The 21,039-nt window shown below is 46.9% G+C and overlaps 1 protein-coding gene across 4 annotated transcripts in view; it reads right to left on the minus strand.

Annotated features, from left to right (window-relative positions):
* Positions 1–4,004: 4,004 nt before the first annotated feature.
* LOC147020253 (atrial natriuretic peptide receptor 1-like) overlaps positions 4,005–21,039 on the minus strand; it is a 252,988-nt gene continuing 235,953 nt past the window's right edge. For all 4 annotated transcript variants that reach the window (XM_085895487.1, XM_085895485.1, XM_085895483.1 and 1 more), the window contains 2 exons: positions 6,300–6,391; positions 4,005–6,115 (listed from right to left, as the gene is read on the minus strand). In XM_085895487.1, the coding sequence (XP_085751613.1) occupies positions 6,047–6,115; positions 6,300–6,391 (161 nt within the window). In that variant the 3' untranslated portion in view covers positions 4,005–6,046. The remainder of the gene's footprint in view (positions 6,116–6,299; positions 6,392–21,039) is intronic.

Here is a 21,039-nt window from a genome sequence, read left to right on the forward strand (position 1 = left end):
AATGTCTTGGTTTCTGCATCGTGAAGCCGAGCGAGGTGTGGTACAGGAGCTCCAGCCCATATGGGAGAGCAGTACTCCATCAGGCTGCAGATGAAAGCTTTGTATGAGGTTTGGAGTTCAGGTGTGCCAAGGAAAATATTTGCACCTACATATTTGTTGCATATTTACAATCAGAGGCAAATATTATTGCGATAGATGTACAGTCCAAATTTGACCTAAAACTTTGAATCGACTTTTTTTTTACCAAGATAGAGGGTGCTTCAGACTTTTGTTTAGAAAAGGTGGTGAAGTATTTATGCTTGACGGAATTTGTCCTTTACAGTGTCAGTGACAATACTCCTAATCACATGTGTTCCTGTTTTGATGCATGTACTGATGGTGACAAGTGAGATAACGAATAGCAAACAATTAGAAAATTTCTGGTAAAACTAAAGCATCAAATCCATTGAACTTTAGAGAATGACTGCACAGTATGATGAAGATCATTACCTGTCAAAGACATCCAAATTAAAGACAAACCTGGGGGAAAGGAAATTTTGATAAACAAGGCAATCAAGAACGATGTCTTGCACTGGCTACGTACGCCTCCTAAGTATTGTGTACTGAAGGCATACGAAAGCTTCCATTCTGATTGGCTTAAGTGTGTGACCAAACCTGGAGGATACTCTGAAAACTAATGAAATTATAATTTATGAAATATATGCAAGTTTGCTTACAAATATAGACAAAGGTTTGTGTCAAAATTGAAGCACCCTACAGTTTCAGTTTGTTGCTTTGCAAATCTTTCTAAAAGCATTTCATGATTATTGTCATATGGCATGGGTCGAACCCACGACAACTTGGGCAACCATTGTTTGCTTATCTGCATTCCTCTAAAGAAAAGGAATTTATTTCTGTTTTCTTTTCATTAAGCACAGGAAGAGAGATGTATGTGGCAGGATGTACCTATTTTGATTGTAAATGGCTAGCTGCAGACTTACTTGGAAGTTTTTGTTTGTCCGTTTCTTTTTATACTTGTTCACAGGAAGCATTATATCACCGTAAGCAAGAAGTTGTGAGAACTTTTGGATAAGAAAAGGTTATGAGGTAAACTAATCTTGGAAGAGGTAGAGGATATGTGGCAAAATAAGAACAATATTTACCAAACTGGGAGATGTACAGTATATTTGAAGAAGCGGTGAAATAATGTAGCAATGAAACCACATTTCATAGCAGAGTTAAAAGTAACAAAATGCTGTTATGGCTCCTATAAGTACATTATCAACTTATCTATCACTTCAGCTAATTTTTATAGACATAAAATCTATAAAAATTATTCCATGGTTTGATATGTAACTAGTGTAAAAGTCCGTCAAAATGACAGGTTGTAAATATTTTATTCTAAATATTCAGAGACTGGAAGATATGACGTTTGGTAGCAAGAAGCTACGTTTACTACATGTGTAAATGTGACCCTATTTTCTTTATCTTCTGGGACGTTTCATTTCGACGGTACAGCCTGGTGAGCGTGCCAAAGTCTGAAGCCTCGGCTTAGTGTCAGGTGTGCTTATATCTTCTTTATTTATGAGACATCCTATGGATGTAAATGAACACTCGTTTTACTCTGCGTGCACTACACATCATGTGCAGTGAATTTCACCTCCATGTGCCTTGTATTTATTATTTTTGAATGTTTCTGTACACCGCCCTTGAGGCCCGGTTGCAAGTCACCGTCTGCATTTCCGATAGAAGAGACGTAATTACTCTTTTATATAAAATGTTTTTCGAGTCATTTTTAATCCTGAAAAATAGACAGTGGTGAACACCCAGTCGTGTTAAAAGATTGGCCTTTAAAACCCTGCTCAAATCGTCCTTATGAAGGGGGACAGAGAAATACACAAATACATATCATGTTTTATATAGGTAGATTAAAAAAAAAAAAAATTACAGTCTTCCATACAATCGAGAGCAGTAGTGTCCAACCATTTTAGTGTCCAATTTAGCTCATCATAGGATCACAGGTCTGGCCCTCAAACAACTCCAAGGGCCGTGAGACTCCCTTTACCGCAATTATAAGTCAAAATGATGCATTTTGTTAAAACAAAGAGCTATATGTTACATTATATAAACATTCACAATGTAATAGAGGATTGAACACAGCAATACAAAATTAAATGCATTTAAAGTCAAGAATATACTACGTAATGTGACTTCTGGGTGACAGCAACTTTGTGTGAGGCATTTAAAGTTACCATACACAGTTTAAGTTATAAAGTCAGGTTCAGGGAGGGGGTCAGGGAAGGGGTGAGGGAGGGGGGCACTGGTTGTTGTTTTGTGAGTGGAAGCACTAAGAGGGGTATGATTTATTTTTGTTTTCAGCATGATTTCTTTGGATAAGTTTGCAATGCAATTCTATTAATTTTGGTTCTAAGTTTGGGTGTTTCAAGTGAAAAGTTCATCCTACAGAGACAATGACTGTGAGAACCTTATTTAGAAATAATGATGCAGTAAAATCCTCAAAGTTACCAGCATACAATGCTATCGTCGTGGCATTTTGCACAAATGGCATCAGATTGAGGTTGGAACCACTTAGCTAACAGATGGTTCACACAGCTTTGAGCTCCATTCTAAAAGCCATCCGTGAACAGATGGAATGCCTTGCTAGCGACACCTAGAAAAAGGGGTCAGATCGATCTATTTAGGTAAACATCTGCTGGCCATGTGTAGCATGAGAAACTAGTTGAGAAACAAGAGAGAAGGCATGTAACAATACAAATAGAAATGTTAACACCCCTCCCTCATAATAAATGATTGTGAGTCTGCAGGAATTTTTTTTTAAAGTTCTTTATATTCTACAAATATAACTTAAAGCAAAAATCATATATTACTTTAGAAAATACTGGAACAAATTTTACACTTAGTTTTCAACCTTGAAATCATGGATCATTTACATTGTCATTCATGATATTATTTTCACATCCTGACAGAAGATAAAATCTGTGCCAAGGATGTACGATTACAGAGCTATCTCACTGATGTAGGCATAACGGAAGAAATGTTAAAACAGAAATAATGATGTATCGCAATAGCGAGACGTAATAATTAATGTACTCACGAAGAGAAGTTCCCCAATTAATAATATATCGAGTGGATCGAAAGAAAACGGAGAGGGGCATCAGCAAGGGGACAAATAGTAAAGACTTTGATGGAAATAACGTGAGCATAATGTTAATAATTTGAATTTCATTTTGTGCCTTGTATTCAGACATCGGAGGAAATAACTTTGACATCTGTGTAAAATTTTCCTGATTTGGAAAATAAAATTGAATGGGTTGAGTGGATGGGATGCTGGGCAGGGAGCGTTTCTTTACAAGCTTTGCCATGTTCATATAAAATTAAACTGGTGAGTCATGTCCGTATATTGATTATAAGTCACACTGAAAGTGCCTTGGGCTGGTAGCAGGATTGCTTCGAGGTACACACACTCACTTCTAAGCCATTTAGCCTGGATTTGAATGCTGACTCAGCAATAAACGGCCATGCCATTGTTTCACAGGAAGGGAGATTCAACAATGTGTGTGCCGTGCCTCGGGTAGACCTTAAACTGGGCGTCCCGTCTGCCAGTGTGAGTTGGTAGATGTTAAAAATCCCACGTTGTTCTTCATGAAGAGTAGGAGAGCTATCAGCGGCACCATGAACAAATTACAAATTACTGCCATAACTACTGCTTTGAAGGCAATGGCAAACCACCCAGGTTAACCCTTGCCAAGAAACTGCTTTGGCAGCACTGACACTCTGTAACAGAGTATGGTACATCACAATGAGAAGAAAATGCCTTAAAAGTCCATCATAAAAGAGTAAGTCGAATAAATTAATAATATCCATTGAACACGTGACCCGTGCAATCGCATCCCAAGGTCCTGTCCAGAGGTTCTTTTTCTGCCCTGCATTACTAAACCATTAGTTATGTACCGACAGAAAATTGAACGTGTTCTGCTGTTCTCAATCAAACAGTAACTCTGCACTAAAGAGTGGCAAAGTCTTTTATTTATTTATTTATTAGGCTTTGTCATCTTGATTCCAAAACAAGCACAGATTGGCAGCTTGGCAGTGAGGTAAAATACAAAGCACAAGCTTTGGCATTTAAGTTTTCTGCAAATATTTGTGGATAAAAGCTCTATATACAGTATTTACAAGGATAAAGTAGAGTTTATATATGCATGTTTTTTATATACAAAGAAAGTTTATACGCTGATAGTATTGCAAGACAAATGTTTCAAACTGAAAGATTTCTGAAATCTTTCATTCATCACAGTCATGTCCTTTTATCATTGACTTCCAAACTCTGTGTCAGGGTAGAGATAAAGCACTTGTACACAGTACAGTATGAAATAATTAAAGCTGTACTGTTAATCTTAGTTATATTATGGCAACATGACCGACTCGTTCATCAATTGCAAGCATCAATTTGTGAAAGCATCCCATGAGACTTGTGGCTCAACTGTGAGGACCGTGACGTTATTCTGGAGGAGCTCAACTTTTCGTTGCTTTGGACTACATGCATCATCCCTGAAATGAGCTGCCAATGATGGCAATGAGAGTGATAAAAGGATGTTCGGCTTTGGATGCACTGGTCTTGAAATTATACATCTGAAGTTTGTTTGGTTTCAAAAAGTAACTAAAATGGTAAGAAAATGCCATTGGAAGCTAGATAAAGACTTGCTGTGTAGTGGGTTGGCAGGTTATAAGTGCGTACACTCGCCTTTGGACTGTCTGGCCTGGGTTCGAATCTCGACCCAGTTATAAACTGTCACCCTGGTGTTTCACGTGCAGAGCGATGCATGGATGTGTGTACTGACCATCAGATGGACGTTTAGCCAGAGGACATGTCTGCCAGGACTGGACATTGGTGGATGTAAAAGATCCCACGATGGCATTCGTGAACAGCGAGTCATTGCTGGTACCCTGAGCAAATTACAATTCCTATTTAAACTGTGGGTAGCACATAGTCTGGTTTTCTCGGGTATTCTTCGACATCGGGTCATCGGCCTGACATCTCAGAGTGAGGTTGCTGATCGGGCTACACCTCTTGTGCTTTTTTAAAACCGATTCACACTCCTAGGTGTTCACATGTCATGTGTGAACTGCTGTCTTTCACGACAAAGGGAAATGCATTATTATTTCATAATAGACAGATGGATTTTGCTGGAAAGGTGTAAAAGACTAATAATTGACCCGACACCTTTTGTTACCGGATAAGGTTTCAATTCGATGAGCAAACCACGTCCAACTGTAACGATAGAAAAGCCTTTTGGGACGAAATATCCATTCTTACAAAAACAATCAGAATGGAAAGAAGCGGAGAGGGGAATAGGTGGGGGGGGGGATCAGGAAGTGAGTAGAAACAGACTTGATGGTTGAAACATTTGGTTCTACAACTTTTACCATAACTGCTACGGTCCTCATTTTCATCCAGTCTATAGATTCATGAAAACGCAAAAGCAGCAGAAAAGTTCCTCCATGAGACTTGAACACTGTAAAAATAAATAAAAATCCCCACAGCAGCTGTGTTTGAAATGGGATCTTTATAATTTAACAGCCACTTTGGTGGTGCTTATGTGCATTGGGAATCTTATGGGACCACAGTGAAAAAGTAAAGGTTTTTTTACTTATATATTTTTGGTTTCTATTTAAAGTACCAATGGCAATCTGCCCACATTCCTTGTAAAGTCGTAACAACTTTGCTATGTCCAAGCAATTCGGCTCATTGTTGTTTTCCCTCAACCCACAAGCATTTGAATGCTAATATACTGCTTCACAAATTTCCACATGATTCCCTTGTTGGGCACATCCAGCCATTACGTGTTTCGCATGATGTCAACTGCTTTAGCCTCGTATTCAATTAACTTGCAAGGCACTGTGAAAGGCTTGTATACCAGGACAGTGCTGCAAATCTTCAGCTGAAGAGGACGGTACTAGAAAAGTAGCGTCAGCAATTCATGTCGTCTTCTTTTTGTTTGTCTGCACTGTGGCTATATGTCGCTTGTCCCAACAAGCTTGTCCCAAATCAAGACCATGACTCGTCTCCTTCTTCATCTTCACCTATCAGCCAGTAGGTTGTCATCTTCCCCTTCCCCTGCAAAGAAAAAAAAGTGCTCACTGCTCATGCGTGTATGTGCACTACATACATCTGGAGATATTTCTCATAAATGCGATCCTCAATGATGTATTGGCAAACAGTTGTTTGAATTACACAAATTAGCTTCGAAGGTAGGAACAACCAAGTGTAGAATGAAACAGGCATGCTTGCTTGTCTCTACCTTTATCTCAACTTCTCCACGAAGCTCCAGTTGAAAAGACCCCAGCAGATCCAGAACTTCCTTTGTTGCTGATGATATGTGTATCTTGAGAGCTGCTAACACAAGGTTGGCATTGAAGCAATGGGAATGCTTTACATTGCTCTATGCAGACCGTAAAGAATGGCAAGCATGAACACACATTTTCAATGATGGATTTATCAACAGAGCAATGGGTGAAGAGAAATTGTCAACTAGAATGACACTCCTGGCAGAGAGGTACGCATGCATCCACGTTTTGTATCCCATTGATAGGCTGCATCTGGATCCAGACCTGGACCACAACCTAATCGGCTTGTTCTTGTCACCTACCCAACCTAATTTTGATATAATCCGTCCACAACTTTTTGAGATATCGTGCGATATATCGTTTTTGGCCTAATCTCTCAATGGTTAAGAAGCACTTTAAAATTTCCCCGCATCTGGATCCGGATCTTCACCAAAATCGATTCAGTTCGTCCTTGTCACACAACAAACCAATCCACCAAATTTCATCCGGATCCATCGACAACTTTTTGATATATCCTGTTCACAGACAAACAGAAAGACAAACAGACAGGGGTGAAAACATAACCTCCATACACCTTAGGTGGCAGAGGTAAAAATTAAGAAATTCCGAACTTACAAGTAGATGTAGCTAAAATGTACTGAAGAATCAATCATAACAATGATGTAAGTCCTAACAGCACCTTTAAAATGGGACGTGCAGAATTTACATTAAACTTACTCAATAAACAAATAAATAAAATACATGAAGGTTGTGGAAAAGTGAAAGGTACTGTATATAAATGAATAAATAATTCAAGATGGTATGTTGGCAGTGGTGAAATATACTTGGTGTATGGAGGTCGCAAAACACAAAAAATGGACTGGATGCACAGGCTGCCTGCAGGGCAGTCCTCACAAAACTGGATGGTCCTGGCACGCATGGTGATGGATGGACACAGAAGCAAACGCAAACAAGGGCTAGCAGGCATGGGGTCATGGCAGAGGCAGGCAACTAGGCATGGCAAGGTAAGCCCATGCAGAACAGGCAGCTGCAGCACAACAGGCCGGCAGGTGAAGCTTCATCCACACAGACCGTTTCACTCACACACACGGCCTCTCTGACACGCGGTGCTTCATTCACACACGGAGTGCTGGGAAGCACGCACCCCGGTACACTCGTGACCACACCACTCACACACGGGGTCTCTTCCACACACGGTGTTTCATACACACACGGTGCTTCATACACACACGGTGTTTCATCCACACTATGCGTGCTGGAAAGCACGCATTTCGGCACATTCGCAAACACACATTTTGACACCACACACACCAGAACAACCACGCTGGGAATTAGCACCACCTCAAGGGGTCCTGGGGTTTCCATAACCCCCAAGCTCCGCGTGCACCCATTCACAGCACTCGCCCCCTTTACCTCGCAAGGCTCGACCGGGCTCTTCCTCGTCGCGATCCGCCTCAAGGGGGCACAGTCCCTCACCTTGTTCCTGAAGGAGGCCATCCTGCTGCTCGCACCGGGTCACAAAACACTCCCCCAGCTCAACCCCATTGTCCCTCACTATCCATACCTGTGTGTGCTCGTCATTTACCTGGAGTTTCTCCTCTACTTGCTTTATCTCAGTCACCTCATTTATTATTTCCGTTTCTTCCTGGCTTTTCGTCTCTGTTTCCTGTTCTATTCCCCGTGGCTCTGGTGTTCCTTCCTTTGTCTCCTGCGTCTCCGTACATTTCTCAGTCACCTCCACGTGTCTCGTCCTGCATGTCTCAGTCACCTCATTTAATTTTTCCCTCTGTGTCACCGTCACCTTTTCCGTCACCTGCACGAGTCTCGCCCAACGCGTCTCCCGAATTTTGTCCTCCACCGCGGGGCCGACACAGTCCACACTCCCCCTTGTCGGTTCGGTCGAGCTGCCACGTGGTGCCGCCATTTTGCACACCGTTGTCCGCGTTTCACTGCACGCAATTGCCTTTATGCCCTCCTGCAGGCCTCGCCCCATGCTCTGCATTTCACCCCGCAGCGTTTGCACATTCTCATCCATTTTTGCCAGCAATATTTCTAATAGCTGGCCCATGTCAGGTGGCCCGGTGGCAGTCGCTTCGCCATTACCGGGCGCGGATCTGACGGGGACTGAGGAGGGATTTTGACGGAGACAGGCCCGTAGCCAGGGCTCAGTATTAAGGGGGGAATATGAACTGGATGGGGGGCACAATTATTATATTAAATATTTTTGATAACCCGGTATACTATTGTATTCATGCAGCATTGACACATCTATACTGAGGTTGCCGTCGCATATTAACCAAATTAATCTCAGCTAGATTTAATATGTTCCGATGTTTTTGGCCTAAAATTATTCGAATGCAGGAGAGCCGCAACAAACTGGCACATTCACAATGCAGATATTCAATGATTAGACAATTGGCACCAATTCAGGTGCACTTATACAAGGTGTTGTGAAGAATTGGCATTAGAAAATTAATACACCAGAGATACAATAACTAAACAGGGGAGGTTGGCACCAGAATCAGTGCACTTTGAAATAAGATACAGTAGGCTATGACCTGCGATCATCACGTTAAACTATCAACAGCAAATACGACCAGCCTGAAGATACCACAAGGTCCGCATTTAAAGCAGTCAATTACACAGAGGTAAGGTTATGCACAAAGCACTAGATATGGGATATGCAAAGCACCAAACACAACATTTAACTTAAACATCAGAAGTACAAAGAAACCGACCACGGCGGGTGCTGACCACAACCACACTGCAACCACAACCACACATGCATCACCAGCAGTCACACACAATCTGAACTCCTCGTATAGTTTTTATACCACTGTACTCGCTGTCAGAAGAGCTGCAGGCGACATGTCTCGGTGTGGAATCTTCTGAGGACCTTCTCCTTCCATTCATTCAGGCATTTACATGTGAGGTCTCTCTCGAAGGCCAGCTGTACCAGTTGTGCCTTGCGTGCATGGCGCATGGACTGTCGATGGTCAGTGAAGACATTCCTCAATGTTGAGAATGAGTTTTCACACATGGCAGTGGACGCACCAAATGTTAGTCCAAGTCTCATAGCAGTCACTACACTTGGCATGGCTTCCAGCGTTTTGTGGTATGTTGAGAGGAGTTTTTGTGTTGTCCATCTCTCGTTTGGCTGCTTTTCTGACTGTGAGCGAATAAACTGCTTTGCAACCACACACTCTGTTTCACTGATGGTTGACTTTGTTAATGTCATGATGTGCTGGAGCAAGTGGGGATCCAAAAACGTGCTATTTTCAGGATTCAAGGCAGCTAGTGAACGGGCGAGTTGTGTGTTGCGCTCACTGAAGCGCTGAGAGATCTCTCCAAGCACAGAGTCAATTGCGCTGTAAAAAACCCTCTGCAGTTCCGTCTTGTCATTGTCGTTGTTTTGTCCTGTAGTCTCCAAAACTACAAACTGTTCCAAGTTCTTATGCATTGTGCGTCTCCGTTTTTGGTGGTGCAGGTGTAGAAGTACGCGCATCGTTGGCCTTGTTCCACAGATCAGTGAATTCATCCTCAGAGCGGAGTTTCTTCACGCACTCCGTAGCACTCGCCACCAGTTCCAACCCCGTTAGCAAGTCCATGTCCTCTGCCTGCAAGAGTCTGTTAGGGCCATCTAACAGCATCAGCAGTTTTTGTGCAAAGATAGCAATGAACATGAAGGCAGGTCCAGAGACTTCCCGCAAAAGCCCAATAGCCCCCATCCTCATCTCTGCACCGTAGGCGCGCTCTGCATCAATCTCCGACAGTAAGGATGCGATATCCTTAAAAGATCCTATGAACACAGACACGGTGGCTAAATGTCCCATCCACCTTTGATCAAGAAGTCGTTTTAACCGCTCACCTTTATACTGTGCAGCAACAGTGGGCTTTCTGAAGAATTTGTACAGGCAACAACAAACCCCGAGGAAATCAGTGACAGCTTTCTCTGCTGCCAGTGCGTGGATAACTACCAGATGGAGTTGGTGATTTAAGCAGTGCACATAGGGGATTTCTCTTTCCAATATCTCTTGCAACAACTTTTGCACCCCACCGTGCTTCCCAGCCATTACCGAAGCCCCGTCGTACACCTGACTTAATATTTTTGACGTGTCAAGTCCTGTTTTTGTCATCTCTGCAATTATTAGGTCTGTCAATGTTTTTTCACCTCCAGCGTCGGCTGTCGCTATTGTGAGTAGACGCTCTGTTGCTTCATTTGATGCCGATACAAAGCGAATGATGATTGATATGTTCTCACATTCAGTGGGGTCCCTCGTCCCATCCACCTTGATGTTAAACCATGAAGTGCCTACTTCTTCCACGATGGCATCCGTCACAACATTACTCAAAGTGCAGATCAGTTCATTCTGCATTTCCGGACCAGTATAGCTTGCGTTTCGTGGGATATGCTTGATTATTTCGGCTAGCTCGGTGTCTTTTTTGAGAGTGTAGTTAAAAAGCGAGAGGAAGAGCCCACTGTGCCCGTCTGACATATCTTCAAAATTATCAAGGCTCCCTCTAAAAGGTATCTGATTTTCGGCGACAAATCCCACATCTATAAGAGCAGACACATAGTACCGGTTTCTATTTAGCTGGTCAGCATTGAGGAGTGTGGAAATCTCCTCACCACAATCGATGCGTCTCATTCTCCTTCCACCTCAAAACACAAGTTAAATGTTCCTTTGAAGTTGCGTGTTTGTGAAACCCCCTGCCTTTCTCAACGGCATGTTTCCAATTCCGGTGGCCTCGCACTGTGAAAGTGGAGTCCACTGGGCCGCGTGTGGTGTTAAACTTCCGACATGGATAGCAGAATGCTGCATCTGTCTGCACACTGTATTCCAGCCATTCATTTGTCTGGTACCACGAGGACACAAACGAGCGGCTCTTGTTCTGCAACAGATGGCCAGGGTACCGCTATAGAACAACTTGATTCGGTCTCTCACTTCCAAGATCATCGGGAAGCGGCTTGACAGTCACACCCGACCCCGAGGCCGCCGCCGAGCGTGGAAACTCGGCTGCCTGCGCTGGGGCTACAGCCGCAGGGCTGACGTTGCTGGCTTGGCCAGGTTGGCCAGCTTCTGTCGGTATTTCATCGACATGATCGTCTTTTCCTCCTCCTCCAACTCCTCCCACAACATGTCTTTCATCATCTTTATTTTCGTCGCTTGCATTTTTTCCTTTTCTGAGCCATTTTCGTATATTCATCATCCACGTCTTTTTCTCCTGCTGCGAGCTCGTGCTCTGTGATTCGTCTCTCGCGACTCGGGTCAATAATCTCGCGACTCGCGAGATTTGACGGTTGGCGGTTTTATTTATTAAATGATGCATCCATCAAAAACAGGTATTATCTGCATAATTTCAAATGTAAGCACGATTGCAAACACACATATTTTAAATTTTTATTATAAAATTACTTTTGTAAGATGGAGGGTTGATGGGTTGTGAAGGTTACGTGGTGCACGTGCACTTCATCTTTAATTATGTTAATTTATGTCTTTTCCTTAATCATATTATGACTATATTACATTTATACCTAACTTACAACCAATCAGGTAACCTGCTCAATAGGGCCTCCATATCGAATACGCTGATTGGCTATTCCTTAAAACTAAATGATCCACGATATATATATATATATATATATATATATATATATATATATATATATATATATATATATATATATATATATATATATATATATATATATATATATATATATATATATATATATATAAAACTACCCACAACATCGATATTCGACACGAGGTCTTGGCTGCTGGCGTTGGTGCTTGCGTTATTATCTTTTATCTTGTGGTCTTGGACTGTATTGTCTTGCCAATTGCTTTTGGAGATGCACTGGGAAGCGCACACTTATCTCTTGACTGTTGTTCAAAGAAGGATATCATTAAAGAACAGTTTATCCAAGAAGGCCTCATTATTCACCACGTTGAACATCTGAAATAAGGGTTTTAGTTCACACAGGTGAACTCTTAAACAGCAAGTTCACAGTGAGCGCTCGTCCTTAAACACCAAGTTGTTCACATGGTGCAACAGGGCATAAATGGGTGGCGTACAAGTGGGGGGGGGCACCAGATGCGCCATGGGGGGGCATTGCACCCAAATGCCCCCCCCATAGCGACGGGTCTGGGAGGAGGGGAGGGGGGTGTCATACACCGCGGCCCCAGCCGCTGCGCACATTACGGACTCTGCATTTATTTGCGGGGAAGAGTTAACCTGCATAATGGGAGTGTCCTGCATAGTCATTTCGTCCTGAGCCATAGATTCTAACATTTCCAAATCCATTTCTAATCCCTCCTTTGCTGAACATTTTACGTGCTGGTAATAAAATTTATAACGCTCGTAATTTGGGGAAACGGGGGGGGGGAGTTTGCTCCGTATACCCCTGATCCGACTCCGTGAATTTTGCTACGGAGGCGGAGGGGGCCGAATCGCACTCCTGACAACCAGTTGTTGCGGATTCGAACCTACAAATTTACGGAGGTGGATCGGTTCACACCCCACTCCTGACTACCAGTTGTTACTGGCCGGGGGTCGGCCGCCAACCGACCGCTCTGAACGGAGCCGCAAGTCGAGTCGGCCCGACCGATCGCCCGGAATATAGATCGCCGCCCGGATAACTCCAATCGACGGGTCCTGGTACAAGAACCGAAATATGTCAATGGGCAGATCACGTTAGAGAACATTGTACTTTACGGTACTTCTACATATAGACGGCCCCTGTGCCAGTGTGCATGCGCAGCCTGAGCCGGAGCCAGAGATGTTGTGGGCGTTTCAACCTGTTCAATACTTGTTTGATAATTATTGTCGTTCCATGCTAATAAAGTGGTCGAACAAATTGAACTCTGTTCTTATTTTAATCAAACAACTTGATGCAGTCGAGTAAAGATCGTCGGTGCTGAGGAGGACACGACTGGGTGAAAACGGACCACGAGAACGTCGACAGTGAGTTTGGATTTCTCGGGTACTGTACCCAATCTTCGCCCCCAGGACACTGTACACACGTGTGCATCACCGAAAATAGAACATTTACTCCAGAATAACTGTTCCTATGGCGCCGGTGGAAGCAAAGTGCCCGATCGAGGGTTGTGACTATATGACTACACACGCAGAGGCGGCAGTGATGGCGGCCATGCTGAGTATACACGCCACTGTGCACGTCGCCGCCCCCAGGGCAGCGAGCTCGAATGCCAAGATGGAGAAACTCAAGCGTCCCTCCATAGCACTGGCTGGAACAGGCGAGGCCTGGTCGTACTTCATAACCCGCTGGGGCGAATACAAAACAGGTACTAAGCTTGTCGGACCCGACATAGTCGCGCAGCTACTGGAGTGCTGTGAGGAGGAGCTGAGAAAGGACCTCACTCGCGCGGCGGGTAGGAGCCTCGTGGGCAGCGATGAAGAAGACGTCCTCGCCGCCATGAAGGCGCTCGCCGTCCGGACGGAGAACACGATGGTAGCTCGAGTGGCCCTGTCTAACATGCGGCAGGGACACGAGGAGCCTGTCCGGTCGTTCCACGCCCGCATCAAGGGGCAGGCGGACACATGCAAGTATGAAATGAAGTGCACCAAGGCGGGGTGCGATCAGGTCAACGACTTCACGGAAGAGATATTGCGCAACGTGGTTGCTCGTGGCATCGCGGACCAAGCAATACAACTTGACCTACTCGGTGAGAAGAACGAGGACATGCCATTAAAGGACATGATAGAGTATATCGAGGTCAAAGAGTCTGGAAAACGCTCGGCATCGCGCCTGCTTGACACTCAGAGCACGGACGCGATCAGTAGTTCGTATCGGCGGGGAAAGCGACAGGACATCCGCGCCAGAGTAGGAGCCAGGCCGGAAAAACCGAAGGCCAAGCCCGAAGGAGTATGCATCTACTGCGGCGAGGTGGGCCACGGCAAAACGCCTCAATGGCGCGCCAGATGCGCCGAGTGCCCCGGATACGGTAAAAAGTGCCGGAAGTGTGGCCGCCAGAATCACCTCGACAAGGCATGCCTGGGCGGCCGATCGGCTAGACCCCCATCCAAGGAGACCGACAGGATGTACGACGAGCAGACGGCAGCCTTCGTCGGGCTATGCACGGTCACCATGGCCAGCACAGAGGACGAAATACGCAGACTTCCCCTCGCTCACCACCTGTACGATGATATGTGCGATAAGTGGATGAAACGCGTATCCGACCCGCAGCCATACATCAACCTCACTCTCACCAACAAGCGCGAGGATTACAAAGCGCTGGGTTTTAACCTCCTGAAACACACCCGCGCGGTAACCCTACCCGCTATGGCAGACACGGGGTGCAAGAGCTGCCTGATCGGCATTAAAGTCGTCCAACAAATGGGCTTGAATACCGAGGACCTCATACCTGTATCCATGACCATGAAGGCCGCAAACAACAAAGGAATTCGTATCCTCGGAGCCGTGGTGGTCAGATTCGCCGGTAACAGTGACGACGCTTGGAGATTGGAGACTCGCCAAATCGCGTACGTGACGGACTCTTCAGACCGCATATTCCTCTCCCGCGTGGCCTGCATGGACCTGGGCATGATCTCGGACAGATTCCCGACACTCGGAGAGGTGAATCTGACGACCTCGGAATTGTGTGACTGCCCGCGACGTGCGGAGCCACCGACCAAGCCGACCGCACTCCCCATGTCGGCGACCGAGGCCAACAGAGAGGCACTACAGTCACACTTACTCAGGATGTATGCTCAGAGCACATTCTACACGTGCTCACACCAGCCACTACCGAGAATGACTGGCCCACCACTACGTCTTATGCTCAGTGAGAACGCGACACCGGTTGCCCATCACACTCCAATCTCCGTGGCCATACATTGGCAAGATGAGGTAAAAGCAGGCCTCGACCAGGACGTTTGGCTCGGCGTGTTGGAGGACTACCCGTCGGCACGCCGGTGACATGGTGTCACTGCATGGTAATTTGCGCGAAAAAGAATGGCAACCCGCGACGCACCGTCGACTTTCAGGCCTTGAACAAGCATGCGTTCCGCGAGACCCACCACACCCAATCCCCGTTCCACCAGGCGAGACGCGTACCTAACGGGAAGCGCAAGGCAGTATTCGACGCATGGAACGGTTACCATAGCATCTGCCTACATGAGGACGACCGCCACAAGACGACCTTCATCACTCCATGGGGGCGCTACCTATCTGCCCCACAGGGGTATCTGGCATCGGGGGACGGTTACTCACGACGATACGATGAGATCGTCGCGGACATTGGTAACAAGACCGAGTGCGTAGATGACATGCTACTATGGTCAGACACGATTGACGGGAGCTACTTCCAGGCGGTCCAATGGCTGGATATATGCGGCCGGAATGGAATCATCCTCAACCCGGAGAAGTTTGTCTTCAGCGCACCCACGGTGGACTTCGCGGGCTTCACGATCACCATGACCGACGTGCGACCGTGCAGCCGCTACCTGGAAGCAATCCACGATTTCCCACAACCACGTAACATCACCGACGTCAGATCGTGGTTCGGGCTTGTCAACCAGGTGGCGTACGCCTTTAGTATGGCCGAACGAATGAAGCCATTCCGGAAGCTCCTGAAAAGTGGAGAACGCTTCCAGTGGTCCATGGAGTTAGAGGACATATTCCGCGAGTCGAAAGACGTGATCGTACAAGAAATCGAACACGGTGTCCGCATATTTGACAAAACTAAGTCAACATGCATCGCCACGGACTGGTCGAAGGAGGGAATCGGATTCTGGTTGCTTCAAAAGCACTGCTGATGCGTGCCAGTTAGACCATTCTGCTGCACTGATGGATGGAAAATAACCCTGGTCGGCAGCAGATTTACACATGCGGCAGAATCCAGATACGCGCCTATAGAGGGCGAGGCTCTCGCAGTCGCGGACGCCTTGGACAAGGCGCGCTACTTCGTACTGGGCTGCGAGAACCTGATCGTTGCGGTAGACCCCAAACCACTGCTGAAACTCCTTGCAGACAGAGCACTTGACGACATACCCAACCCCCGCCTCAGGAACCTCAAGGAGAAGACCCTGCGTTATCGCTTCCGCATCATACATATCCCGGGCATGAAGAACAAGGCGGCAGATACCATGTCGCGCAGGCCGGTCGGCACCACGCGACCTCCACTCATGAACCTTCCAGATGACAATGCCACCATAGCGACCCACCTCCAACCAAGCACGCACACCGACGTCCTGTCCCTCCTACGCCAAACTGAGCCGGAGTATGACGACGACGTCGAGGAGAACAACCTGGCATGGTGCGCCACGGGCCTCGAATCATTGCGATCAGTAACATGGGATCGCGTCAGGGAAGCCACCAGCAGCGATGGCGATATGCACATATTAGAGGGAATGACAATGAACGGCATCCCCGACTCAAAAATCGAGATGCCAGAGACAATTCGCGACTATCACCAGTACCGCGAGAACATTAATTACATCGACAGATGGAGTGATCCTATACAAGGACCGAGTAGTCATACCACCCTCACTCCGCAGCGATGTGCTGAGCGCCCTACACGCTGCCCACCAGGGCGTATCAATGATGACTGCCCGCGCAGAATCCTCTGTATTCTGGCCAGGCATGTCGGCCGACATCAGCGCCACTCGGAAAAACTGCGAACACTGCCACCGGATGGCACCATCACAGCCTGGAGCGCCACCAACTCCACCTATCCCGGTCGTTTACCCCTTTCAGGCAGTGTGCTCAGACTTCTTTGTACACAGGGTTGCACACTACCTTGTGACGGTGGACAGATACTCGAACTGGCCGATCATCTCAAAGTCGACGGGTGGCGCCGCCGGACTCATAAACCACTTACGTCGCACCTTCGTGACGTACGGGACGCCAGAAGAGCTCGCATCGGATGGGGGACCGGAGTTCACCTCCGCCGAGACCAGGTCATTCCTGCACAGATGGGGCATACACCACCGCTTGTCATCGGTGGCCTTCCCTCACAGCAACTGTCGCGCGGAGATTGGAGTTAAGACAATGAAACGACGTGTCACGGACAACACCAGCCCGCAGGGAGAACTTGACACTGACGCTGTGCAGAGAGCGATACTACAATATCGTAACACGCCTGACCCTGACACGAAGATCTCCCCGGCAATGTGTGTCTTCGGCCGCCTGATACGCGATTTCATCCCAATTATCCCCGGGAAGTACAGACCGCACGACACTTGGCATGAGACCCTGAAAGCGAGGGAGGAGGCCCTCCGCAAACGTCATATCCGCACAGCTGACACCTGGGCAGAACACACCAAACGCCTTCCGCCACTTGCTGTAGGGAAACAAGTCCGCGTACAGAACCAGACAGGACCCCACCCAAAAAAATGGGACAAGACAGGCAGTATCGTGGAGGTACGCCAACACGACCAATATGTGATCAAGATCGACGGCTCGGGCAGAGTCACACTTCGGAACAGGAAATTCCTGCGCAAGTTTAACCCAGTTCGCAATGACCAGCTGCCACCCCGGTCTATCTATGATGATCTAGCAACCCGCATCACTGTACCTGCACCCGTTGTAACACCGCAACTGCCTGACCTCGACAGCGAACCCGTGACATCTGCGACGCCAACGGGGCCCACGCCGGCACTGACGTCAGTATACATACCCCGGCGCAAGACGACACCCGTTTCAGACATGCCAGCAGCACCAGGACGAGGCACACCGAGGGGCGCGATCCTTCAGACGCCACCATCGGCCCCTGAAACCCAGAGAACCCCATCCCCACTGGGGCCCGATGTGACACCACCAGCACCAGCAACAGGTCAACGCCGATCCACCAGAGCGACAAGCGTGCCTGCCTGGCACAAGGACTACTCCATGGAATAGTAACACGATGGGCGATATCAACTTTTGTTCATTCATTAAACTTAATATTTTCTCAGCCTTTATCTATTAACATAATAAAGACTCGGAGGGAGATAGAGAACATTGTACTTTAGGGTACTTCTACATATAGACGGTCCCCTGTGCCAGTGCGCATGCGCAGCCTGAGCCGGAGCCAGAGATGTTGTGGGCGTTTCAACCTGTTCAATACTTGTTTGATTATTGTCGTTCCACACTAATAAAGTGGTCGAACAAATTGAACTCTGTTCTTATTTACACGTGGGGTAGGGTCGATTGCCAATCTTCAATGTACCTAAATACCCACGTGATCCAACTACCGGGGTATTCCACCCTCGACGGAACTCGTACGGAACAAACTGCCGAGGCGAGCCTGTCCGTGCGCGATTCCGAGCGGCGTAATCGCCGAGAACCGTCGGTCCAAATGTCCCCCTATTACGGCAAACCAACGGCTTTCTAACTCCCAACACACGAAATGTTCAGTCAATGAGGGAATGGACGAAACGAGCAGGTTTACATTTACACAAGGACATTTATTATAATGAAACACGTATGCAATAAAACAAGCAACAAAAGCACGACAAAAGAACTACAACCGTCTATAAGCAATTATTAATGTACAGTCACTTACACAGTTTTACTTACGGGACTCAGCGCCACAACATTCATTCGAAAGAAAAGCAAGAAAAAGACCCCATCAAAGGCAATGGGGTCAGACTGGACCTCTTGGGTCTTTATGGCGTGGGACTTGGCAGACCGAACGAGTCCCACGAGACCATTGCAGGTTACCTGCACCCTCGTGGTGTCTGGCTTGGGCGACTCGCGACGTCCCGTCCCCACAGCAGTTAGCGTAGCCGCGGTCGAGCTCGGGCCTTCCGTGTGGCAGGCGAGCTCTCTCCGGCTCTCTCCACACGAATGCGCGGTTTGCGCGACACAGCAGACAAGGCTGCCCCTCCAGCTCGCGTCTCCTTCGCGACGCCCGGACTTCCACGCAGCTCCTTGGCTTCTGGCTTCCTCCCGACTCCCCCAACTGCCGAAGCAAAAAGCTTACTCCTCCCACGGGACTCAGCACACGACCTCTGCCACGGGACTCCCACAAACTCAGCCCACAAACTCAGTCCTACCACGGGACTCCCACGAGCTCTTCACAAGGGACTTTCACAAAACTCTTTTCACGGGACTTTCACGAAACTCAGCCCACGAGCTCAGCCCTACCACGGGACTCCCACGAACTCTTTTACACGGGACTCCCCCAACTGCCGAAGCAAAAAGCTTACTCCTCCCACGGGACTCAGCACACAAACTCTGCCACGGGACTCCCACGAACTCAGCCCATGAACTCAGCCCTACCACGAGACTCCCACTGGACTCAGCCCACGAACTCAGCCCTACCACGGGACTCCCACGAACTCTTTTCACGGGACTTTTACGAACTCTTTTTGGGACCCTTTTTGAACAAAGAAAAGATGTCCTCTTTATCATTTGCACCCCCTCCCCCGCACCCGGCGTGACTCATGCCCTCGTGATCCACCCCCCCTCCCCCGCTCAACCATGGGTGGGAGGGAGTTGTTGACGTCACCGCAGGGTTCTTCTTCCTCTTCACAGAAGAGGGGGAGGGAGGTCTCCATTGTTTGCTCCCTAACTATTAAATCGATCCGCAGCGCATCTAATCGATTTCAAAACATTTAAACAATGGAAGGTGAGCTATCTCGGGAACATGCACTTATCGACATTGCTGACTCAGGGAACCTGTCTGTTGTGTGCGATTGAATTCCAAATTCGTAACAATATATATATATATATATATATATATATATATATATATATATATATATATATATATATATATATATATATATATATATATATATATATATATATATATATAAATAAGTAATTCAAAGTTGTGTGTTGGTCGTGGAGAAGGTAAAGTGTATGTAAATAAATAATAGTTCCTGGAAACATTACAATTCTGTAGTATTCTCTCATGAAAGGTTGTTTTTTTTCAATTTCCAAAATTCATAAATGAAATCTTGAGTCCCATGACTTTGGCACCGATCCCAAAATATTTTGACGTGCATCATGCCCAGATATTATTGCGTACATGTGTCAAATGTGGAAGAAGTGCATCCTGTCATTTTGAGTGGAGGCCCCGGATGGGCAATCGGACTGACACGACCCAAAATACAAGCCTCCAGTCGAGTTGATGCCCGGTTTGGGGCTAATAAGCACCTTATACACATGATGAGCATTGACCGGGCGTAGTAGCATGTGCCTGTAATCCGGCTACTCGGAGGCTTGGGTTGGAGGATCGCTTGAGGACGGGAGCTCTGCGCTGGGCCGCGCTACGAGAGGATGTAGGGCAGCCCGGAATCATGGCGAAACCCAATCCTTATCGCTGTGTCGTAAGAGGCGACCAGGGTTGCGTCAGGAAGGGCATCCGGCGTAAAAACCTATGCCAAATCAGTATGCGGATCATAACGCATGATCCGCTGTGGCGACCCCTAACGGGAGCAGCCGAAAGACGAACAACAACACATGATGAGCATTGTACTGTTAAGTGAGCCATACACTGGAGCAATTCGCCTGTGTGTGGAACCGGTCGATTTGACTCGAGTTTACTGGGGTATTGCCCAAGAATCGCTCGAGGTTTTTTTTTCAATTGAGTGAAAGCCACAAAGAGCTCGCACACGAACACATTCACCTAAGTCGCTTTGTAATTTGCACTGAATCAGACATGGTGCACTCTTTTCGTGAATTACTGTCAATTTCACAAAGCCAGGGACATAATATCCACATCTTGTTCTTCTTCT

The sequence above is a fragment of the Eptatretus burgeri genome, chromosome 9 (genome assembly GCF_056783735.1).
Source record: "Eptatretus burgeri isolate ZD-2024b chromosome 9, Ebu_testis_v1, whole genome shotgun sequence".
NCBI classification, from domain to species: domain Eukaryota; kingdom Metazoa; phylum Chordata; class Myxini; order Myxiniformes; family Myxinidae; genus Eptatretus; species Eptatretus burgeri.